The sequence below is a fragment of the Argentina silus genome (genome assembly GCF_951799395.1).
Source record: "Argentina silus genome assembly, chromosome: 3".
Taxonomy (NCBI): Eukaryota; Metazoa; Chordata; class Actinopteri; order Argentiniformes; family Argentinidae; genus Argentina; species Argentina silus.
The window spans coordinates 19,956,052-19,982,877 of NC_139657.1; the positions used below are offsets into that span (position 1 = coordinate 19,956,052).

Here is a 26,826-nt window from a genome sequence, read left to right on the forward strand (position 1 = left end):
AATGAAATGAAAAACCATAATGCTGGCTAATGTAAGGACCACAGAGTAAACTGGTGGGAAGCACAGTATTTCTACAAAAGTATATAAAAAGACATTGCAACAAAAATCATGAAATGCTAAAAAAATTAATAGTGATAGATAAACACTCTTAAAAAGACAGGCTCTCCACATCCTACAAGAGATCCAAACTCCATGATAACATTGCGGACCAGCAAGAGTACCAGAAAGAGATTGAAGCAATGTCCTGATTTGTTCCCCCCTGTTGTCTCTGACTACCTGATATCAAGGTCTGCCTCCCTGACTTGGAGGAGACATGAAGATGGATGGCCAGATCTTTATCCAGCCAACGGAGGAGGAAGAGGGATGTCTAAATGACTGATTATCAGGCTCAGAGCTCCACCCACCTGAAACCACTGTGCTCCCACTATGATTAGTTAAGTATAAGATAAGCATACTATAGAGTCACAGCAGCATTGCAGCATTAGTGTGACATAGGCCTACATTGAAGACTATAGTTCTGTACAGCCTTAAAGAATGACATAGGTCAGAGCTGTATTCAAATCTGGGCCTCATGGTAGGTATACTTCTGGCATGGATAATAGAGAGATCAAATATGTATGAGCCACAGTATCAACCTGCATTGTGGAGATCAGGAGCAACTCAGAATTACCTTAAAGTGTGGGCAGAGTTCCATCAGGGGGTGCTCTGACACAGAGATGTAAAATGACCCCTCCCTCTGTCAAAACAAACAAAACCACCCAAACTGGAACCCTCTGCAAATGAAAAACAAAAGCAACGCTTTAATTCAACATCTATTTAAACCAATTCCCACTCTAGAAAAGCAATCTTGTTCCTTGATTGTCTTCCAGAAACACTCTGACTGCCATCTGGTGAGTGGGAAGTGAAAAAAATAGCTGGATGACTTTACAGACACGCAATTTGTTTATTTCTTTACTCATAAAAAGCACAGGCCAATTTCTTTCTTCCTGAACGAAACAAACAAATTGAACACTTGCACAGAAAACTACACACACAAATTGAGCTTAGCTTTTAAGGATCAGGATCTCCACACATCACCAAAAAAAACGAATTTGACCCTTAACATCTGTTGACACACACATATATTGACACACACGCACAAGCACACGTACACACAAACGCGCACACACACACACACACACACACGCACACACGCACACACGCACACACGCACACACACACACACACACACACACACACACAAGCACGAGCACACACACACACACACACACACACACACAAGCACGAGCACACACACACACGCACACACACACACACACACACACACACACACCTGTGCGGCAATGTTGAGGGTCTAGCCTGAAAAGGTCAATGAACTTTCTTAAGTGAGCCCCTCCTCAATGACAACATGGTCAAACTTCTGATGTAATCATCACTCTATAAGGATGTCTCCAAAATAAGCCCCTGGTTCCTCCTGTCCCGGAAACTGATATGTGAGTTCAGCCGGTTGCCAACAGCTTAGCAGCGATGACAATGAGAACTCAAGGAGGATTGTGGGAGATCTCTCAGCTGGGAGGGGGCTGTCAACAGTGTTTAAATCAAATCATCCCCTTTCTCCCCCGAGATAATGCTATAGTTTCCCCTAGCATCAGCTGGGGTTAAACACAACTTTGGACTACTCCTTGAAACTGAAATGTTGGGGCAAGGCACTGAGAATGAGTTATTTTACACCAGCTTCCTTGCACTCACAGGAGTTAGGTGTTGTAATACACTTGTATTATATTGCTAATTCCATAAAAAAAAAGAAAGAAAAAAAGAAGATCTGAGAACGAAAGTGATAATACATCAGAACACATTTCAGTAGTTTGCAACAGGATTACTACATAAATTAATAATCCAATTACAGCAGTGACCATTGTTTCAACTCTGGGATGGTATTACTGATAACATACCTTCAAATACCAAATAAGTTGAATACTGTATATCTTTGACTTTATTCAATGACTCACAATGTCATTGTATTTCCATCCAGAGAGAATCCTGTAGGAGAGCTAGTATCTGTGATGAAAATAATAGCCTATAGCCATACCAAGCTATCTGCATCTGTATGATGAAGATACTATTGCCACAGTATATTCAAGCTAACTCTTATTCAACTTTGATCCACGGTGCTTTGATGTTCAAATGAACAGCAAAGGAATTAAGCTAATTTGATTAATACATTGTGTTAATCGCTCTGATTCATATCAAGATGAGCTTAGCCACTTTCTCTATTCCTGGCACTACTATCAGTTCTCGTTGTTTCATGTCGCTAATTAGTGAACTGAGTTTGATCTAATATGACTCCAAATTAATTTGATTCACTCTTATTTTTTTCCATAAGATTTCATTTTTGATTGCAGAGTAGGATTCATATCCTGTTCAACATTCGCCTCTTATCTTCAACAAGGGAATGCTTCCCGAAGCACCGCCATTTGAATCTACATGAGCCTCTGCAATGAAACTACTGTGAGACACCATTAAAGATGCCAACACAAGACATCCCATTTGATGTTTTAGGACAACCTAAAAACCTTCATAGAGACACTTGCAACCAGTTCATCTTAACACAACAAGGTTGGCAAATTTTTAAAAACACGCACAATTACAATTACTGTACAATCTTACATCCCAGTCATCTCGCTGTCACCAGAACTAAGAAAAACCTTTTGGACCTTGACTAACCTGCATTGCACACCGAGCTCAGCATCATCAATAGCACTTCACGTGGTAATTCACTTTCTCACTTTCACAGTTCAGCAACTGCTGCAGTGGCTACACACCAACCGCCAACTGCTGCAGTAGCTACACACCAACCGCCAACTGCTGCAGTAGCTACACACCAACCGCCAACTGCTGCAGTAGCTACACACCAACCGCCAACTGCTGCAGTAGCTACACACCAACCCCCAACCTAAGAGACTGAGACCCGTCAATCACAAAGAGGATGAGCGCCAGATGGTGCCTCAGTGCCAATCAAAAGGTGATAATGGCAGAGCGGGGCATAAATTAAACACAGGAGAAGTGACACAGGAGCAAGGACACTGACATAGGGCTGCACGTTCAGATTATACAGAAAAGGCAACCTTTTTCCTTTCCATGTAACTTTTCCTTTCCTTTTCCTCATAGACGTTTGCTAGCGAGGCAAGACAATCTAGACAATCTGAACGCAGCCACCGCGTGGGAACTAAGAGTGCATTGTTAATTATTATTATTATTATTATTATTATTATTATTATTATTATTATTACTACTACTACTACTACTAATAATAATAATAATAATAATATTATAGCCAGAGTTCGCTCTGCCTTTAGACAAACAATTGAATTCTAAAGCCATTCTTTTATCCTTGCCGACAGTTAGATAATGGATACACTGAAAATGTAATCATCCAACCAAAGCTTGATGAACATAAGCCGGTGGCCAAACTATGTATTCAGCTGCCCTGGGTCATAAGTTATGACTGGTGTTAGAGGCACATTTTAAATTAATACATGTCAAAATATATCAAATTCTTAAATATATTTATGAAACTGCCAGACTTTTACGAGCAGCATGATTAATTCACTCTGAGCCTTGTTGATAGCTTGGAGCACAGTGTTAAAGGTAGAAATGTAACATGAGGAATATCCCTCTCAAAAAAGCAGCCATACAAAAAAGATGGCTTTAATGAAAATTGCAACTGACAAGAACAACTTACTTGTTGTTCTATAACTGACACAGAAGCAGGAGTTAACATCGAACCACATAACTCCACATCACTCCAGTCTTCCACTGGCACACCTCTAAGCATGGTCTCCAGTCAGCTGATGCCAACCTCCTTGTCCCCATCACCAGGACTAAACACCGGATCTGGGGGGATTTTCTCGCTTTCTCCGCTGCAGCTCCCACTCTTTGGAACACTCTCCCAAACCACATCAAAGAATCCAGCATCCTCTCCTTCTTCAAACGATCCCTCAGAACCCATCTTTTTAAACTTGCTTTTAATCTTTAACTTTTATTATTGTTGTTTTTACTGACTGTGCTTTTCTTTTACTTTTTATTTATCTATCTATTGTTGTTTTCTCCATGGAATGTAGTGTCTTTGAGTACTGAGAAAAGCTCTATATAAAATAAATGCATTATATATATATATATATATATATATATATATATATATATAACTATGACTATAAAATTCATGCACTGACATATGCTGTAACAGATTTGTGTTGATAGATTTCATGGACAGGTAACCTCCATTATTTGGGCACGGTTCCACCCTCTACTAAATCTAAAAATTGAACCCCTAAGTATGAGCCAAACAAAAAACAGAGCACATATCATATAATAATATACCCCTTAGTGGTTACATTTGGGGTCAAAGAGTACCACATCACCAAGCTGAGAAGGAGAGGTGCAGAAAGTAACCTCCCCCAAAACCAGTGACACAAGGTCACAGGCATTAGAGCCCTCACTCAGCATGATCTCTAACAACCCTAGACCCTCAACATCAGCCAGGTGCTCCAATACTATATCCCTGGTTGTAATCTGGGAGCCTCGCGTCCGAAGCGCTAGCTGGGCCCTCTGTGGATCAGGCACTGGGGACTGATGGGATTAGAGTGTGTGGGATGATAGGGCTTGGCTGTGATCCTATTCCTGAGATACATCATTATGGAGGGGGAATCCCAGAGGCGGTGGGATTATCATGCTAGATTTCCAATGCAGGTGATGTGGGAGAGGGGAGAGGGGAGAGGGGAGAGGGGAGAGGGCAGCGGAGGCACATAACAATAAGGCAATGTATCTGATATGAGAGAGATACACAGTTAATCCACACAATATTATGTATAAAGGGCCTTTGTCTTCTTTCATAAAAATGACTGCTCAGTGGCAAGGTAAGAACGTTGAGCATAAGCACATACAGTTCTGATGCCTACACTCGTCGATAAAAGGCTCTACCAAAAACTAAAAATAGGGGGGGAATCCTTTGAAGAACCCTTTTGGGTTCCATGTAGGACCCTTTCCACAGAGGGCTGTATATATGGATCCCAAAAAGGTTCTGCCACAGGCACAGCCGAAGAACCCTTTTGTAGCCTTTTTTTCTCAGAGTGAATGGTAAGCAGAATGTATTGACATACTGTTTAAATTCTCTAAAATGGGAAAAACACAATCAAAAGCAGAAGACAGTCACCAGCCTCATCTCAGGATTTTATAGGGGGTTAGGGTTAAATATTGTTGGTGTAAAGAGCAACATTACAAAGACATTTTATGGCTATGCACTGGAGGCTACCGAAGTTACTTCCTTCTGTACTGCAGTGTCAATGCAGCATTGCTTCCACCATTTAATTAATCACAGCCTCTCGGAGAGAACACAGACCTTACTGTTCAAAGACCATGGCATTCTCCCATTTAGCTATACATAGACATAGATAAACTGTATAGGATAATCCCTCCCATATATCCCCAGCAAAGGCACCTCGTCTCTCTCTCTTCAGCTCACATATCAAACATGTATTCTCTCAGTCCTCAAAATCCCAGCTTAACCCTGGCCCTGAGAAACCAGGCGGCTAGTTATCGCTACGGCTTTAACGTTAGCATGCACTTCCTTTCTCATTTGGGAGATCTTCTTAGAGTCAGGGATGATAAAAAAGCTTCCCCCCACCACTCTACCGTTCTGCCGCTCTTTCACTCTTTTACCGACTTTCACTCACACTTTCTGGACCTCCCTCTCCCTATGAGTTGGAGATGAAAAGAATCACGTCTTCTCTTTCTCTCTCTCACTCCCTCCCTTTCTCTCCCGCACTCTCTTTGCCATGCAGTGCCAGCACACACCTGCTTCACATTTCCCTTTCTTCTCCGGTTCTCTCATCTCTCAGGTTTATTCTGCTGACACATGAGAAACAATTGCTGTGTTATGCAAAAGAGCAGTTCTATTTCTCTCCCATCATCAACCGAGGCACGTTCACTTCATTCCCCATCATCATTACAAATGATTCCTAGTGGCAGTTTCATTTAATTGAGATTTAATAGCTGTTTTACTAAAAGGTTAAACATCCACAAGCCCCTATAAAAGATCATGCTCTCATAAAAATGGGAATAACCATGTTTGAGTGTGTGTGTTAGGGTTAGGGTTACATTGGTGGTTTAGTGTGTGTGTGTGTGTGTGTGTGTGTGTGTGTGTGTGTGTGTGTGTGTGTGTGTGTGTGTGTGTGTGGTGTGCGTGCATGCATGCATGCATGTGCTTGCATGGGTGTGTGTGTGTGTGTGTGTGTGTGCGCAGAACGTTTGTATGTGTGTATAGATGTATGTGTGTGTGTGTGTGTGTGTGTGTGTGTGTGTGTGTGTGTGTGTGTGTGTGTGTGTGTGGGCGCGCCCCCACTATTTACAGACACAAAGCATTATTTTCTTGAGGTTTCCTCCAGTCAGTGAAGGAGAGGCTGAGAGATACAGGTCTTTGATCAGTCTAGGCTTAATTAAATAGGTAAACTGACTCCACGGTTGCTCAAAGACCGTGTCTTTCTCTTCCTTCCATATTGCGTTTTATCCATTTCTCTTTAAATTACTTTTTAAAAACCGGAGGCTAAAAACACGTTCTTACAATGTTATTGTAACATTTAGATAATACAATTACACTGCTTCATGGCTGAATGGGGAGGGCAGAGGAACATGAAAGGGGAGCCAGTGGGGGGGGCGGTGGCAGGGCTATGGCTTATGGAGAGAACGTGAAGATAAAATGAAATCATCAGACACTCAAGCGTTTATGCTAATGCATTAATTCTGTATTCATCACAGGTTAATCTCCATGCGGGTGAGAGGGGTGTTAGTTACGAGGAGGCAGGCAGTGCCACCTCAAAATGTAGATGAAAAAATAACATAATTTTTCATGTAAAAAGCAAGAATAGAACTGCCTAATTTGTCAAGAAATATGACATTTTAAGACAAATGGAATACAACAGCGACCTAGTAGCGTTGGTCAGAGATTGTTTTCTGCCTTCCCGAGAGCTTGCCTCCAGATAGAAGACTTACAGCAATCCATTCATATTGAAAGTCACGTGATAGGAGGCAGGGCCTCTACTTTCCTGTGATTGAACAACTGCTCTGTCAAAAATTGATAGACCCTCTTCCTTTAAAGGTGCAATATGTAACATTAACGTTTTCTAAAAGCTTCCTAATGGCTGTAATGACTGTTTAATTGATAGAGATCAAGGAATGGGATCCCTTGAAATAAATATTTAATTTACTAATGCTGTTTTGGTCCCGCAAAAGCGCTTTCTAAAATGGAGTGTCCTACCTGTTATGTTTGTTCTTTCATAGATGACAAACCGGGCGTAGGCTTAAGCCTTTATTTCAATGATGTACTAGCTAATACATTAAAACATCGCAATGTCGGGCTGATTTTTGCCTTTCTTTCTTTGGAGGCTGCCCTTTCGAATTGTGCGCACATGCAGAAACACAACAGCTAATGTCCATTTTGGGGTTTATATTATTGTTAAGGAGGATGTTATTGTCTGGAACTGTGAACTGAATCTCGCCACGGTGGCCAGATGTGGCAGATTTCCAACAGACTTACAACCTGCTCCTTTAACTTCTATGTCAATGATGACAGTAGTCATGGTCAACTGTCAATAACAGTGTGATGTGTGGAGAAAATGGGGGCATCCAGAAGAGATTTATTAGCTTTCAGAATGCTCAATGTGATGACAGCTGACACGGTTTGATTTTCAGGAGTAACCATCAAAAACATGGTGGGGCTGATTGCATCAGCTTTGAACGGGCTGCTAGAGAAAGTGAAAGTGGTTGCTCCAAGTGCAATGTTTATCCACAGTTTTAGGTACACAGGTTGAATCTCGTGTTGAGTCAAGGGGCAAAGTGCAGTAAAAGCATGAGCCCCCCAACTCCCCTAGTCAGGTTTTGTTCTCAATATCTGCCTCCTCAAATCCCGGAGGCAGGAAATGCCACTACGAGCGAGCGCAGACCTGTGATCTCGTTTAGGCAGACACAAGGCTTGGAGGTGAAACTCAGAGGGGTCCACCCACAGCGACAACGACGCAATAGGGTTGACCGGAGGTTGGGTAGTTGCATGGTAAACCTGTGACCCCGATGACCTTTAGCACGTGTCCAGGAGACGGAGGAGGGAGGAAGTGAAAGGTCTTGAGGATTAGTGCCTCGATGGAGGAGGGGGGAACTGGTCCAGTAGCCTCATCACTCAGAAGATTACCGTGCCAGCACTGGAGCAGACAGTGAAAGATTAACTTTGATGTGTGATTTCACACAGAGCAGCCACTGGATATCAGCTCCCCCCTCTGGCCCTTGGCCCTCCTTATCTCTCAGGGTATGCACCTTGCACATACAGGCAGTGCAGAGGGAACACAGAGATAGGCCTTTACATGGCACACAAGTATACTGTCAACAGTAAACACACACAAGATGTGGATGTGCAGGTGAAAACGGTTCCGGATGATTCTCGCTCAGTCTGATGAAATAGTCTACCGTATCAAATACCCCCGGGAACAGCTCTGAGACAAACTACAAGAGCAAAATGCCAGGCTTTTAAAAAACACAAGAACAGCTGCCAGTTCAAAAGAGCACCTCAACTCTCACAGAGAAATACTGTAGATGGCGAAGGGTGAGAAGAGAACGTGGGGAGGAATGCATTGTGCGTTTGCTAGCCTAAGCTATATGCAGCGTGGAGCCTTCAGCCAACCAGCCAGGCCACATCAACAAGCAATGCCAGATACCAGTGTGAGTACCAGGAACCAACTGGGAATCTATGGGAAGTGCTGGGAATCAGGCCCAATGGGCCAGCAGAGAAACAACTCCGCTAACAGCTGTCGACTGGCCCCTGAGGCAGAGTGGAGCAGAGTGCAGCACCACCACACAGTAAAGTGCAGCACGCCACAGCCACCATCCCCCCACCTGCTCCACCACACCACTGCAGCATGTGCATGGGGACATCGTTACCGTTACTGTTTCCACTCCCCTTTATAGGAAGTCTCTCGTCAAATAATTAATTGGAGGAGAGAAAAAAACCCAATGAAAATAATAACTGAAGGGCATTGTACACATAACAACAAAACATCAGAAAAGGTCATTTCGGAATGGAATTTTGTGCTGTAGACACAATCTAACAGTCGTTAACAATTTTGTTCTCTTTTGATGGCTTGTTGTTGCGGTAAAAGCTGGCTGGTATGGAAACTGACCCTAGGGGTACTGATGATGAGGAGAGTGCTTACTTGATAACACACAGCACATTATTTATTAGTCAAGCAAGTTTGTCATCGGTGAATAATTATGTCACAGTCATCCTCTTAACCTAGAGGAGCTCAAGGAAGACACAGTTCAGGTTGTCGTAGTGGGTGTGTGCTGATGTACTGTTTAACACAATAATGACTGAATAAAGGTTATTCGTTTTAATCACACTGCAGCACCCTCCCTCCCACAACCCCAGGGGGGTTACTATTTTTAAGCAGATTTTTTCATTCCTTTTCTCTTTTTTTCGTTCTGGGCTGATGGAGAGGCAATTGCTTTATGGGACGTGCGCCCTTGGAGAATCAAACAACAGTGAGGCATTTTCATAACTAGAGAGGGAGCTTTATCAATATTCAGTGGCTTTCAAAAGACTTTGACTGTTTAGCATTCAACTACAAAATGTGAGGATGTAAGTGTTTGATTATTTTTTACTTTCATTTTATCTTTTTTTCATGTGCCCCTTGAAATCAGTGGTGGCGTTTGTCTTTGTGCTATCAGACTATTGAGAACCATCCCTCCTCGGGGAGATAAACAAAGATGGAGTGCTCTCTCGCATTAATTCGCCTTTCTTCTAATTGGACTCCTCCATCTGGTAAGGTCTGTCAAACAGGGTGTGGGGAATCTATTGGTAAAACATCCCATCAAACACCCCAATACATGAGGGACGGTCTGTGTGGATCTGTGCCAGGCTAGGCAGTGTAGACGTGTGAGTGTGTGTGTGTGTGTATGTGTGTGTGTGTGTGTGTGTGTGTATGTTTGTGTGTGTGCGTGCATGTTTGTGTTTGCGTGTGTCCGAGTGTGCGTGTTTGTGTGTGTGTGTGTGTGTGTGTGTGTGTGTGTGTGTGTGTGTGTGTGTGTTTGTGTGTGTGTGTGTTTGTGTGTGTGATGACTAATCAAAGAGAAGCCGCATACAGTTAGGGGGGCTATGAGTGGGATGAATTAGATAGACATACTAAACTCAAGAGGCCGAGGCTGGAGAGGCAACAATGTGTACAATGCAAAACTATGGTACCATGGTTCAATTGCTTGGCAAAGAGGTTGATATTGATGTGTGTCTTGTATGTTTTACTGTATGTAGAAGGCTTACACTGACTACCTTGAAAATATGATTACAAACAAGGACAATACCATGTTTTTCCGAGGTTACACCTCACAACCCAATGATGAAAGATGTTGGGGAACAGGATGAGATTTCAAAGCTGATGAATGCTTTAGATTTTTTATACAAAATCGTCAATGAGCGGAAGAATGTTGTATTTCACAGATGTCATTGTTTGGGTTGCCAAATGAATCCCATTGACAGAAGAGGTTGGATATCCAGGAGACACATGACAGGACATTTGTGGTGATGATTACAGTCCATTAACTTTGATTGATGCCATCTCACAGAGAGGAAGTGGGGGAGGACTGACAGCATTGTCACTTATTTTCTGTCACCATGACGTCCACAGAATAGAGGGAGGAGGGGAATCTGGTGTTATAGACAAAATTCCATAATAAATTGATTTTTAGATTCCTTTTGGCCGTATCCCTAAGACCCCATCACCTTTAGAGGTAACTGAAAGTCACATCAAAAGGCCTGATTCTGTATCTCCCTCCGAGGCAGTGATGTAGACACGATCCCCTGTGACCTCCAAGGGACCGCTGGAGTCAGAGAACACGTGAGGAAACATCACAGCTCAACCCACAGGTTAGGATTACTGGCTAAATGCAAAAGTGTCTGTATGTACATAAACGCTTTCCATTTGTCTGTGCGTGTGCGTGTGTGTGAGTGTGTGTGTGTATGTGTGAGTGTGTGTGTGCGCGGCCACAATGTAAATTGGCCCTGGCTGAATCTTAAATTAATAGCATCGTCCTGCTTTATTAATGCTATCCGCTCGTCTGTCTACGTGGCTGTCTGCTCCATTTAGCTCGTCTGCTCATCTTTGTGGGCTCCCCAAATGTCCAGCTTAGCCAAAATGAGATGAGCTCTGTTTGTCTGTGGACGTTATGTAAAGATAAGGCCTTGCTTGCCAGAAACTAAACACTTAAGCTCCTCCACAGAGATTAACAGATGGACAATTGGCTGAGGGAGAGGAGGAGAAAAAACAAACAAATAAATCAACTGTTTACATTTTAGCCATAATACCTTGAAAAATAACTGAAAATCTTGCATAGAAATGCAATTCTAAAGCAGTTGAGAGAGCTACTCTTGAGTAGAATGACTTGGGGGAAAAACACAAGTATAGAAGTCCTCTGTAGAGGAGCTGAACTGTCATTTGAAGAACACATCTCAACAATCCATCAATGTCTCAATCCATCAATCAGCTCTCACATTCGGAATAAATTGTTTGTATTCTTAGCATTTCAAATCTAATGACATCTTGCTGCAGTGTCATATGGATTAGTGTGTTTCAACTGAAGAGTGACGTACCATAGAAAGCAGGTATATATGTTGAATCTTATTTGATGACGCCTGTTCGCTAAATGGGAGGGCTTAACGTGGCAGATTACATACAAAAAAATCCCTGGGTTGATATAGGTTTTTGATGGCTATTTCCAGCCATCATTAGGATGATCAAGCCAAGACAGATCTGATAAAAGGTCATGACCTAAGTAGTGGGTCCTTGTGGGTTTCATGTCTCCACCCAGTGAGCTGTCCCTGCCCATTCCCCTGCCCGCACCCTGACTCCTGCAGAGACCTGGTGGGCATCACAGGGGGCATGTGGGAAGGGGGAAAGCTGAGTGCCAACCAAATGAAAGGGGCCAGAGAGCTCAGCAGAATGTCGGCAGTTTCCATGGGGACCGTGTTGGCGTTTGCTCATCAAACAGTCTCTACCAAACTCAGACGCACAGATAGACTAGCAGCATTGTTGAACTCCGCCCTTCTTGTGACAAAACATGGTTTTGACCGAATAACATTATCCTAAAACATCTACATCACACTCTGACAACTCATTGGGCCCAATAGAGTATGTACACAGAGGATGAGAAGTGAGGGCTGTTTAAAAATCGAGGAATGCACATATGGCTGGATGAAAAATGTATGTCTTAACCCTACTCTACATAGTGCATTTTAAAGCTGTTTCTCAGTCAACTATTATTAGACTCCACTGGCTATTTGCTTTGTATTTTATAATCACCATTGCCAGATGCCAGACCAAGTGAATAGATACTGAAAATATTGCCTAATAAGATACATACAATGCTGTGGCAAAGACATATTGCAGTATTACATTGTAATGCTTCACAATGCCAGAAGAAGCCACAGGGGGAATGAGCTATTGATCAAGATGTAGAGTATTGATTGAGTTCAGTGTCCTGACATGACCGACCAGCCGGCCTGCAGCTGTCCAGCAGGGTTCACATGAGATCACAGCTCTAATCCACCAACCAGAGATGCTCACCTCAGAATGTTTACCAGGAAATACATCTGACAGGTGAAATAAGGACAAATAGGGATGAGAATGTGTTTTTTAAAAGGAATTTACTTAGGGTTAGGGTTAGTTATGTTAATACTGTTGGCGTCATTATGGAGTTATTGAACCCCTTACTGACCCCTATTGATATTGATCAAGTTTGCTGGAAGAAAAGAACCAAACAAAAGCAGTAATGTGTTATCTCAGTGTTATCTAAGAAGAACTGTTTTGGGGGTCAGAGAATGAAAATTGCAGCACATATGAGTCCTGCTTTGTTGGTCATTGACCAAATGACCTACATTGGGTGACATGTATGGCTATTTCTAGGAGATGGGGCGGGCAGGAAGCAGCTGCCTTGCGTCAGGGTGACAGGCTGACATCACTCATCTCAGCAGGATCCTCCCTGCCAGGCAGCCAGACAGAGTCCAATATTTTACTTTTACTTACTTACTTACACACACACACACACACACACACACACACACACACACACAGACACACACACACACACACACACACATACACACACACACACACACACACACACACACACACACACACACACACACACACACACACACACACACACACACATACACATACAAATGGGACAGCATCATTAAATATACGCAGCAGTACATGCCCCCTGTATTATTCATTTACTGGAGCTTACGGTCCCTGTTGCCTGTGACAATAACTCTACATGCTATGCAGGTGGCACCTGGAATGGTTCCTCTGAAATAAGTAGTGGTGTTGTTTTGAGTTATAACTTTCCAGATAATTTCTCACATGGTAGATAAATTACCCATGTTGTCGTTAGCCACTTTGATGTAGCCCCTATTGTCAAAAGGCACATTTCAGCAGGACTATTAGACTGGTGGTTTTACTTCCTTTTGTAGTGCTTCAGCACTAAGTATTACAACTGGTATCAAAGTTAATGATTATGTAATACACATGTAATTAATGAGTAACTACTTCAATTTGAATAGTATCTTCTATAATTCATAATTAATTGACTTAATTTCCATTAATAATCATGATACTTTTGTTCATTCCTCCTCAGTAGATCCAGCTGAGGTACTACTATACCAGCTGAGGTACTACTATACCAAAGAAATACCTATCCTCTCCTCTCCTCTCCTGACCCTATTTTATCCTCATCCTCCCCTCATCACCTGTCGCACAGCTGAGAGTGATGTTTTTCCAACCACGACCAGATGAGCCCTCTGTCTTTCTTAGTGGAGCAGGAACCACGAGGCTCATGGCACTCAACATTACATCTTTTTTTTAATTGCTTTCCTGCCTGCATAACAATCGCATACATAATGCCTGTGGCCTGTCTGTCTGTGTAAACAAGATCACCTCCAACAGGTGGATTGATGATCCCTGTTATGAGCCCAGGTAAATCTGTGGCTTTGGTAAATAGGTTGATTTATTATTGTGGGATGCAGCTGAAACAATGTGACAGTGAGACAGTAAGACAGCTACAGACTATGGAACTGACTCTGCACCCATACATTTTTCACATGGATAAAAAATAGAAATGGCCACCTTGCCTACCATCGGGCCAGGTGGAACTGTTATCATATGGCTTACACCAATCCAGTCTTGTCAGATCTAGTCAGGACCATCTGTAAGTGTCTGGAAGTAGGGTTTAGGGGTTGATTTGGGCCTGGGAGATAGAGTGTAATGAGTGTTGTCTTCAATGTTTACCTCAGCGACAATAGCTGCTAAAAATACATGTACAGGGACAGCTGTTTCTCCGATGCTCAGCTCTCATTACAGGCCAATGCCAGGAGCAGTGTAGTGTTCACAGTGCCACAGCACAGACATTAAACACACTATTGACACAGCCCTCTAAGAAAACAAACAGGGGATCACTCCTTTGTATGCTGATGCACAACAGAGCCAGAACAAAGTTAGGAAAGCACACACACACACACACACACACACACACACACACACACACACACACAGAGAGAGAGAGAGAGAGAGAGAGAGAGAGAGAGAGAGACTACTAACTGCATAACTTATACTGCACCTAAAACCCCCTCTGCAAAGGTGTGGGTGGCAATTCCTAAGTCTCTCCGCTCTGAGTGCCCTCAGAGCAGAAACCCACTTCCCTTTGATGTTTACAACATGACACTTGTTTGCATTCAATGGCAAACAGGCTGTAAAACACAGAGGACTAAGCCACAGAGATATTTTAAATATTGTAGTGCAATTTTCACAAAGTGATGAGGAAGCATTATGTGTGTATGCATACCGATTTCTGTAACCTGACAAGCCATTTTCATTAGTATGTAAATGCTGAGTATGTAAATAAACGACACAGCCTCTTTGGGATGAGATTGCTGTTGGACTTGGATTTGCACACTATTTGATCTAGTGATCAGAGGGAATACATTTTGCGTCTGATATCTCACACAACATATCGAAGCTTCAAGATGGGGGAGCTGCTCAAATAAAATATTCTCACATATCTTTGATTCACTCACGCTGGGTCAGGCTTCTCGGCTATTAGATTGGGCCATAGCAGGGCCGGGCTGAGTGAAATGCTCTCAAACAACAATAAAATCACAGTGATGTATTTTCTCACATATCTCTTTACATCCTAATGCTGTGACGCTGGCTTCATTCAGGATAACTCTAATCTTGTTCTGGAAAATACCATTCATCTTCCAGGTAGCTTGCAATGCAAAAAATAAAAAGGAGAAAATGCTGAGCAGTGGGAAATACTAATGCCATATTTTATGTTCTCACACTACGTTACCCCAAGCCGAAGTGGAGAACATGCCAGTCCATTTCACTATTTAATGCACCACATTCAAACTGCATTAATACAATCTCCGAGCATTGACAGAAGGTTATGGGCACTGCTTCATGTCATGGCAATCGAATGAAATGGAAGGACAGCCATTTTGTCCTTGCCATATGGATTATTTATCAATCTGAGTGTCAGCAAAGGTCGGTGCTTTCATCTACATACTGTCCACAGACTGTGGCCTGACATCAACCCAACATCAAGCCCTAATCTGTTTTGCATCTCATGGTCCAATAACCACAAATATGTTTTTCTGTTTCTGTTCACACAACATGAGCGGATGAGTGTGAGAAAATAAAATTCAGTGTTAAGCAAAACCGGAATACTATGGATGATAAGTCATAGCGAGGAAAAAGGAGCAAATGTTTGATATCTCTTTCTCTGCTATCTATCACTGCTACAGAAAGTGTTTGACACTCTCTTCTAATTCCCTATTTCTTTCATCTCTAAAGTGACTGTTTGAGGAGCTAAATTTGTCCTGGTGTATCAGAGGAAATAAAGGAAGGAGCTGGGATAGGTGTATTTTCAACTTAGCAGTAGAAAGAGTGTCTAAGAGTTCTGTCTTTCACAGTCAGCCTCATCTCCCCTGAAGCCTGTCTCCAGACTGAGTAAGTTAATTTAATCTTGTTTAAAAGTCAGTGTGTTGTTGGTAGTATTGCTGTGGCTATCCTGCTTGAAGCCCTGAGACCTAGTTTCTGTTGAAAACAATCTGCTTTGAAACCAATTGCTGTCCATCTCCAGTGGGAGGGGCTGAAACTACTCTGCAAGGTATTTAAGTCCCTACTCAGCTTTGACTAGAACTAAATACATTTGGACTGAGTGGTGGAACCTGTCTGGTTGTTAACTAATCGCTAGGTGGGAGGGGCTGCAACCCTGCTAAGTCATCAGCAATTACAGAATCTGCACTTCTATCCTGATGGTCAAAGAGCGACAGCCCCTACGACAGCCTACGACAGCCCCTACGACAGACACGAAGACGAAGGAGTCAATCTGTGGAGTCCATTGAGGAAGGCCTGAGAGGAAGGCCAAACTACTGAGTATTTTTATTCTATTTGATTATTTTTTCACTACTCTGAGTGTATTGAGCGCTACCTACATATTGTATAGCCCACAAACCCTCTATCTCTATACCGGCAAATATCCCAATGTGCTTTCTCCCCATTCCTGTTATTTCATCCCTCAGGAGGACACATAGATGCTACACCTCCCCTCGCAACCCTTCTAATCTAATATACCTACCATGCTCAACTGACCACGACCTCACTGTTACGGGAGGACTTTGGAACTGCCAGTCAGCGGTCCGGAAAGTAGAGGCTATCTCAGTTACTCCGGCAGCCTTCTCTGATGCCTACTCCTTTTCTCATTCCCCTAGATTCTCTGGTCGAGGGGGAGGCACAGGACTCCTCAACTCACCTAACTTGGCTGTCTGAAACCCTGCAAGCTTGTAGAATAGGGCTCCGGGCAGCTGAGAGGAAATGGAAAAAAAACGGCCTTGCCGATGACCTAAAACCTTATCTCTCTCTCCTCCTCAACTACACCTCCTCTGCATCAGCTGTTAAAGCTTCTTACTACCATTCCAAAATTCAACCCTCCACATTTTCCTCACTCCTCAACCCACCTCCTCCCCCTCCTCCCTCCTCCCTGTCTGCAGATGACTTTGTCACCTACTTTGAAAAGAAGGTTGATGACATTAGCAGCTCTTTCTCTCTACCTCTCGCCAACACTGCCACCAGGTGGCAAAGGGAACAGCCCCTCCCTACTTGCAAAGAATAGCCCCCAAACCCCTGCCCAATCACCCCGCTCTTCCACCACGGCTGGCCACCTGGCACCGCTGCCTCTACGTGGATGCAGCAGACGTGCTTCTCGGTTACGGCTTTTCTCTGTCCTGGCGCCCCACTGGTGGAACTACCGATCTTCCGCTGTTGACTGAAGACCCATCCCTTCAGGCTACATCTTGAATGTCCCTCCTAAAGACCTCTTCATCCCCACTACCCCCCTGTACAGATTCTATATATATATATATATATATATATATTTTTTTTTTTTTTTAAAGTAAGTCTTCCTTCTTCTAGCATTGTGATTGGCAATAGCCCCTGGTCCTAGTATAGATTTGTTTTTCTTATGATGACTAATGTATAGATGATTCACTTAAGTCGCTTTGGATAAAGGTCTGCTAAATGTCCAAAAATGTAAATAATAATTTTATTCAGCTTTTATTTATATAGCACTTTTCATACATAAGAATGCAGCTCAAAGTGCTGTACAATACTGCGCAAAAGAAAGAAAAAGGAACAGATTAAAAAACGAGAACAACCAAAACATCAGCAAAGTGCTGTACAATACAGTGCAAGAGCAGATTAAAAATATATACATTATTAATCAATACAATAAAAGCAGCATCACTCAATCTAGTTGTATAGATAGTTGATCATTACAATAAAATCAGCAGAGATAGCAGCATAGATAAAATGTTAATTGAAAGCTAAATTGAAGAGATAGGTTTTTAACTGGCGCTTAAAGATGTTTACTGAGCTTGCTTCCCTGATTTCTTGAGATACCGTATTCCACAGTTCAGGGGGCATAGTTTATAAATGCCGCATCACCAACTTTCTTTTGGGTTTTGATAGTAACCTTCAATAAGCCAGCAGCAGAGGACCTGAGTGCTCTTGAGGGCGTATAGATTGTCAGCGAATCAGTAAGGTAGGATGGTCCCAGCCCATTTAGTGCTTTAAATATGAGTAGGACTTTGAAGTAAATTCTAAACGATACAGGGAGCCAGTGCAGAGGAGTTAAGACTGGAGTGATATGCTCTCTCCTCTTAGTTTTTGTCAGTAGCCTAGCAGCAGAGTTTTGAATTAGTTGGAGCCTGTCTATAGACTTCTTGGGGAGGCCAGTAAAAAGTGCATTAGAGTAGTCAAGTCTACTTGAAATGAAAGCATGAATCAGTTTTTCAGCATCCTGCTGAGTTAAAAACGGCCACACCTTGGCAATGTTTCTCAGATGAGAAAAAGGCTGTCTTGGTCACCTTACTAATGTGGGAATTACTCAGATCTGAGTCTAAGATAACACCAACACTTGTAACCTCTGACTTAATCAAGGGAGTTAGATTCCCAAGGCTGTTTAAAAGCATAGCCCGTTTGTCTTTGTGGCCAAGTAAGAGGATTTCAGTTTTGTCCTCATTTAGCTTTAAAAATGTATTGTTCATCCATTTATTGACAGCTGATAGACAGTTACTGAGGGGGCAAATAGTATTTGGTTCAACAGAGATGTATAATTGAGTATCATCCGCATAGCTATGGAAGTTTACATTGTGTGCTCTGATAATATTGCCAAGCAGTAGCATATACAGTGAGAATAGTAAGGGACCAAGGCAATTTCCTTGTGCAACACCAAAACGTATATCATACTCATCCAACACATGATCTCCAAGACTGACATAGAATTTTCTCCCTGTAATATATGTACGGAACCAGCTTAGGATGCAATCAAATCACCTCCCCTCCTCCATCTCTGCACCTGGAGAAGGCACAGTACTGCCTAATGGTACATATCTGGCATCATCCACTCACATTCAATTATTTGACTGACTCATAATGGTCACATACTGTAGAACACACAAAGGCACATAGCTAACACACCCACCTCATACATTACATTATTACTGTATGGTTAGCTTATAAATGTTCCTCAGTTATGACATGTGTCGCACATGTGTCGCACCAACTTTTAGTGTTCTTTATCTGGGCTTAAGCATTGATGTACACTATGAGGATTCCATCTCGTTCACTCGAACAGTCACGTCACATCCACACACCAAAGACCCCCTCCAAAACAATACCATCAGGGGTGTGTCTCTAAACATTGCAGCAAATCTATTGTACCATTCTAACATAAAAAGACCAATACACCCAATACTGTGTAACACACCAAACACACAAAATGTTCTTCATGACTGTGTCATATGCTTCCTTTGGGAAAAAAGAGAGAAAATCCTCTCCTTGGTCTGCCAGGGGCACAGTAAGTTAAGAAACAGCAGGAATAGTAGATTGTCAAAAGCACATTTGTTATCTCTTGGGAACAGATACAGTAAGAGGCCCTCAAGATCTTTCCTATACATTTCAATTACATCAGCTATGGATTGAAGTTTAGGACATCAAAAAGCTCAGCTAAGTGTGAAGTTAATGTTTTGCATATAGAATGAGTTTTGATTGCCATGAGGGCTGTGATGACCGAAGTAGCAACAACAATTCTATACTGCTGGGGATTTATGGAGGTTCCATTGACCCTGGTGTCTATTAACCTTATCTCCACTCCTAAATCATTGTCAGATTGTCATGTTTATGGACATCACATGTCATGTAAGGCTCTCTAGTTGTGATGCTGGGTGGGCTGGGGCTCTTCTAACAAATGATATTTGTGTCAATGTAGTGGAAACTTTGATTAATAACACCATCCATGACAGAAAGGGATAATGTCAATGCAAATGTCTCAGTGGAAGTGGGACTTCAAATACTCTATCAAATGTGGTGTTACACCCTATTCCTCAAGAATAGAGAAAGGTACTCTCACACATTGGATGTGACCTCAGGAGGGGGCAGCCTGTTAAAGGCTAGGCACACTAATGCAGGACTCAAGCCCCTTGCTCAACCCAAGCACCTTGCTGAATCCAAGCCCCTTGCTGAACTCAAGCCAATCGGCCGGACTCCGACTGGCTGAGATGTGCCTGTCCCTTCCATGCACCAGTGGCCCTGCCCCCTCCCTCCCCTCCTCACTCCATCTCCTCCCCTGTGGGTTTCGCTTGACTTCCAGCTTTTTCACAGCTGCTCTCAGCGGTGCACTCCATTACACCTTAAATCACTTAAAAGATCTGAAGCACCAAAAACTCCCTCTGCAGCTAATTTACCCTGACCATATGGATCAGCCAGAGAGGGCTTCAGTAAGCAAACAGCACAGAGCCATATCTGATCCACAGGCTAATGGTGTAGCTAGTGCTAAAGCCACATTTTAATTTATACCTCAACCATACAAATGGACTGTCTTGAATATTTCAAGGTTTGGCACTTTGACCTTTAGAAGATACCAATTATACCACAGATCTGCACCATGCCACGGTATGAATTTCATATTTGTCAGAATATTACCCACAGCGTTTCTTAGAGATGATAGTGAAACCTTGGCAGCAGCATCGCAACATAGGATGTTTCTGTTCTCCTCCCAATTGGATATCCCGGAGTAGCTACGGAGATTAGACTCCATAAATAGGAGGGATAAGTGGTCCTTCTCTTGTGTTTGGTATAGCAAGCTGCAACCACAGAGCCACAGAGAGACAGAGGCGTGACACGCAGCTGCACAGCGCTATTGATTCTTCGCTGGTCTCCAGGCTCCCTCCCCTCCCATTCAGGCTGCCTGCCAAGTGCCTGTGAACGGGGGCCCTGCTCTGCCAGTGTCTGCACGTCTGCTTAAGCACGATCAATGGGCCATCAGCAGGGGAGAGAACGCCACTGTTTAAAAATATATTTAGTGGAAAGGTATCAAGATTCTGTAATCGTAATGCATTTGTGTGGCGATCATAAGGAAATCAAACAGATTCCCATTAAAGCTTATAGATAGAAGCCCCCCCAATAGAAGCCACCCCCCCCCCCCCCCCCCCAATACCCCCTCCCGAAATATCTTTGCTCACATCTATCGAGAATAGAGGTTGATATATTATAGCCTGGACCAGAATTCTGTTAACTTTGATGAATTAATTTGCATGCTGTGCTTTGAAACAGACCATCTAGCACCATCTACCATACTTATCCTCAAATAACCATGTAAAGGTTACCAGGGGATAATACAGTTATTTTTTTGTTCACCTTCGACTGACTATGACTGACAAGAGCAACCACCTATAATCCAGTGATAGTTGGCCATTGGAGATGGGATTTAAAAACACTGCATGTGTGAATAAATGTATTTATGCACATCTACTGGGCTTCATATGAAAGGGAGGTGACTTTGGGATATTTCTTTCACTGCACAGGGTATGCAGCTTTTGGATAAGCAGTACAATAGTCAAAGAATGTTAAACCTTAAACTCAGGTTGCAAATCTGTCAACATAGCTGTCAATGATTAACCTACAACAGACGGACAAAAACGGCTCCATCACCAAGGTCATTTCAGTTTTGTCTTTCCATGGAGTGGCATCTTTTTCAATATATTTAGCAACACATTAGGAATTCCACCTCATGTATGAAAAACACCTCTATTGGCTTGCTAAAGAAGAATAGTGTATAATCCATAAAGTCCTTACTAGACTAGAGTTTGAAAAATGAATAAATAACTGTGGCAGTATTGAAATGACACATTCTAATTAAGTTGTCACCTTCAGTCATTGGATTGTGGAGATAATGGCGTTCATTTTGCAATGCTCTATGATATTTAACTGGCAATTGAAAAATGAATAGGAATTGAGTAAGAGTGAAAGCTGTGTATTATTAAGAAGAAAACAGAGATGTAATTTTCTTCCCACCTCTCCACTAACAGCTGATGTGTGGTGAGCTTTCTGGTGCATAATGGCTGCTGTTGCATCAACCAAGTGGCTGCTACACATTGATGAGGTGAGTTCTCCTCCTTACTACGTGAGCCCTTTGTGTGTCTAGAAAAGGGCTATATAAATGCAATTAATTATTATGATAGATCCACTGACATTAGAGAAGTAACTGCAGCTTGCCAGATCAAAATGGGTGTTGGTTATCATCAATATTTTTATAAGGCACCAGTGCTCGAAGATGTATTCAAATTGATTCTGCAAGCTATAGACTTACTGGCCCCCAAAATAAAGGCACCTGTCTCTCTAATCATTGTAAATGATTAGTAAAATAGGATTATTAGACACAACACATTATTTATGAGGAAAATGGTCTACAGTATAGACCTTTTGATAGCTCACCAGCTGCCACTGGCTGTTGACTGGTTGTAGTGTGATCGATGAAAATAATAGCATAAATCTCATCTATCTGCTACTACAGTATGTATCTGTGTGTTTTCATAATTAGGCTTTCATTGCATTTGCCAAGAAGAGTTACCCCACTAAGGTGCATAGACAAGCCCCAACTTAAATGGTTAACACATATATTTCCAACATTACGTTAATGCCTTAGGCGCCAATGATGAGGAGGCATGGGAACTGACATGACGAGTTTTTCTTTTTTCTTTTATATGACTCGAATAGCAGCACACTTCAGGGAAGCGGTGATCAAAGTAGCAAGGGTATTTTTAGTCACAAATTAGGGACGGTCTGATTATTTTCAGTGTATGACTTATGCCCGCGCTTCAGCCAGCCAGACACAGCGGTTCAGTATTTTGACGGCAGCTCCAGAAAGCAACAAAGCAACCGTGCGCAATATAGCGGCGTGCGGCAACTGGCTGCAACACAAGGAAGTTTTCAGCACCTTGGAAAGCGCACCACCGCAGCACGCGAGTGCGGAATGCAGAGGAAAAACCTCAATGAACAATAACTCAGACGAGCAGCTGACTGGATGACTGCGCACATCAATATAAATTAATTAAAATAATCGCCTTAACTATGATTAATTAATTTATGCTACATCAGCACATCAAGCCGCCTTGTTCATGAGCATGAAATTAAAATTCAAACATTGCTCTATAATACACCCTGTTGAAAAGATAGGCCTGAGACAGAGAGAGAGAGAGAGTGAGAGAGAGAGAGAGAGAGAGAGAGAGAGAGAGAGAGAGAGAGAGAGAGAGAGAGAGAAAGAATACATGTTTTTCCTTCATTAACTTTGTCAGTGTAGACTAGTGGTTCAATATGGCAAACTAAAACATGGTGTGTGGTTTCTCAACCAGTAAATAGTAAAAGGCTACAGTCAGCATAACCGTTTACATAGGCCTATTAGAATGCCTTCATAATTGAAATCCTTGAGAGTGAGTGTCTGTCGTGTATAGTCTAGCAAAGACATAATTTAAAATCAAGCTAGATCCTACAGTGAGCAGTGCAATACAGGCACCTACCCCAGTGTTGTCATGGTGACTATGGTGTACCAAAAAGCAGCGGGAATACTGGTGAACTTGCTGGCTGAGGAGCCTTTCTCTGCGTAAAACATCACAGTGGCGAAGATGATGATGGCCATAGTTAGGGAGAACAGCAGAAAGCCCAGCTCTGAGGCACAGCTCTTCAGTGTGTAGCCCAGGATGCGCAGCCCCGCAGAGTGGCGGGAGAATTTGAAAATTCGGAAGACACGGAAGACCCTCAAGGTGACAAAAGCCCCGCTCACTTGGTCATTGTCAGTCATGACTAACCCAATGTAGTAAGGCATGATGGCGACCACATCAATGACGCTCATCACACTTTTCATAAACTTGTACCGACTCGGGGCTGCAATTAAACGCATCAAGTATTCAACGGTGAAGATCATGACGCATGCTGTGTCCAAGCAGAAGAACGCCAGTGCGTAACGGTCTCCACAGGACATGTCTTTGGACCGGTTCGGCAAAGTCCCACATGGCACCGTCTCCACGACGTTGGCCATGACCGAGATGGCGATGAAAAACCCTGTGACATAGTAGAAGACCAGGGCTGTGGTGCTTGTGTGAGGATTTTCAAAAGCCCGCCACAGATACTCCCGGAAGGTCATGTCTACAGGGGTCATTTCGTTACCTTTCTCATCGTCCTCATCATCTTGAAGCCTCTCCGCATTCTCACGCCGCCGGTCCTTATACTCCTCATAACAGCAGTCCCCAATAATTTCAGGTATGATCCCGAAAAACGACAGTTCCTCATCATACGCAGCAATGCATTCTTGGCGTGGATAGTGCAGTTTGCCCGTGCGGTAGAAATTAAGAATATGCCTAAAGATGTCAGGGTCACGGTCAAAAAAGTATTCATTAGTTTCCTCATGGAAAAAGAAGTCCCTCTCTGTACTTCCCAATAAAGTGTCTGGGTATCGCTCCAAAGTATTTCGCCACGTCTGAAATTTGGTCCCGCTCACATTGAGGATGATAATTCCATCTTGAATTTTCTTCTTGTCCCTTGGAGGTATTGGCATAGGGGCACTTGCCACAGGCATCCATCCTATAGCCGCCGCGCGGGCAAAGGGAAGCCATGCCGCCACTCCTGCTGCCATGCTGACTTATGTATTAGAAAGACCCTTCCTCGGATATCACAGTGCTACGGCTTGGAGATGAATTGGCATCTAAAGAGACAATAGACATTATGAGACATTATACCTTATATTGTCTACAGAATACAAATGTATAGGCCTACACCTTTTGGTTTAACATATGTAACATATGTAAAAAAAAAAAAATTTATTTATTTATTATTTATGGCATCATTGAGGTGCAACAAAGTCATTTATAGAACCATTTAATCAAGATGGTACTTTTTGGAACCTTTTACACCAAAAAGGTGATATTTGGAACCTTCTCATGAAAGGGGTGCTATTTTTAACCTTTTTGAAATTGGGATGTCACATGAACAGATGTAAGACAGTTAGAATCAAACATCATGTAATACAGTTAGGACAACATCACATGTGATGTACCTGCAGGTACTTCGGTTAGTGAGATATTACAACATAATGAACCTCAATTCTCAATTACCCAAAATTCCCCAGAAAACTTTAAAGCTACATTGCTCCCTCCTGTTGTAAAGGAATTGTGGGTAATTGTGAATTCCCATTCTTTGTGTTGCATTATTTCACTAACCGATGTACCTGTGATGTTGGTTCGTGTTTGATTCTAACTGTAGGCTATTACATCTGTGCTCATGCTTATGCATGTGTTTTGTTGGGGTTGTTGGTCCGGCACCCATTGGCGTGAAGTGTGTGCAAGTCTATCAGTGCGGTCCTCCACTTGGTATAGTAAAAATGATCACACAAGGCCATTCCCCTTTGAGGTAAATTTGTAACTTTGAGATAGTGCCTATGTTGTGGTCTGCCAATCTGAAATTGCCTGGACTCTCCCTGAAGCGAGGCTACTACTTCTACTAGTTAAAAATAATGTATCTACAAAATAGAATCATGTAAGGTTCATTAGACTATAAAATAGAACCATTTAAGGTTCTTTAGACATAAAAAAGGTTATATTCCATGATTCATAAATTGCACCATACATGGTTCTATTTAGAACCAATTAGAGAGCCCCATATGGTTCTTTCATGAATTGTTCTGTATAGCACTTTAAAGGGGTGCCTTATATGTATCAAAGCATGGAACCTTTTTTGATTTAATAGAGAACTATTACTTCTAAAAATGAGCTCAGAAAATGTGCATGGGTGCATGGGTACTACTATGACACATTTATCAGTCAAATAGGAAAGGAAAAGCAAGAATAAAATTCGTTCACTCTGTGAAGTCTTATCTTACCTTAACTTATTCTGTATATGGCATCCAATGTGAGAAACACCACCTGTTTCTGTAAGAGAGAAATGCTTGAGAATTCAGCTTCCACCCGCCTCAGCCTCACTTTACCCCGACGATCAGGGAAAATGCAAAAAAAAAAAAAAAAAATAGAGATAATATTGCATCAACAAGTTACAAATGTGTCTTTAGTTTCGCCACAAGCCTTCAGTCCGTGGTCATTTCCTCCATCCTCCATTCTTTTCATCATCCGCGAGGGAACGATGGGCAGTTGGTGGTCGCTTTCAGTGCGTTTTTCTTCCAATGCAGCTGCTCCTCAATAAAAGCGCAACTCTGCTCCTCACATAGACTGCAAGACCACCCCCCCACCCAATCCCCCCCGCCCCCTCCCCACCCCCCAGGAACCGACAGTGGAGAGAGCAGACTGGGAAACATGCAGTTGGAAAGGAGTGGTCTCCTGCACACTCGGAAATTCCACTACTGTTGATGTGATGTGACTGGCTCAGAAAGAGAGAGATCAATCAACGCGTAACGTGAAATAATGAGATAGGCAGCATCTCCAAAACGTTTGGCGGAAGTTGTACCGACTGACTATGTGCCCCTCGCTTTGGATCACCGAAATTCCCGCGTTGCTAATGGGTTACAGTAGTGTATCACGTGTCGTTTTCGTTACATAATACGATAACTTTGAATTATAATGATTAGCCTATGAAATATGATGTTGCTCTGTGGGATCTCTAGCTGAGTAACCTACTAATGTAGTTTATATTCCATAGAAAAAGATTGAATTTATATTAAGGAAGGTTGGGTTCTGTACAGCGGGTTCTGTAAAGTTTCTACTAATGTTTGGACCAGGTTTCTACTATTACGCACCATTTCTGATAATAAAAATGTATTGGCCAATTCCGAGAATTAATCCTAAACCTATACTGTGTGTCTAGACTATGTCTCTGGGCACAAGCATAATTCAAT

At 42.5% G+C, this 26,826-nt stretch overlaps 1 protein-coding gene across 1 annotated transcript in view; it reads right to left on the reverse strand.

The window, feature by feature from the left end:
• The window catches only part of kcnd2 (potassium voltage-gated channel, Shal-related subfamily, member 2), a gene marked incomplete at both ends in the record, with an annotated part of 31,567 nt that extends 6,949 nt beyond the window's left edge, over window positions 1-24,618 (reverse strand). The window contains one exon of the mRNA XM_083665821.1: window positions 23,507-24,618. Within this exon, the coding sequence (XP_083521947.1) occupies window positions 23,507-24,618 (1,112 nt within the window). The remainder of the gene's footprint in view (window positions 1-23,506) is intronic.
• Between the last annotated feature and the right edge of the window lie 2,208 nt (window positions 24,619-26,826).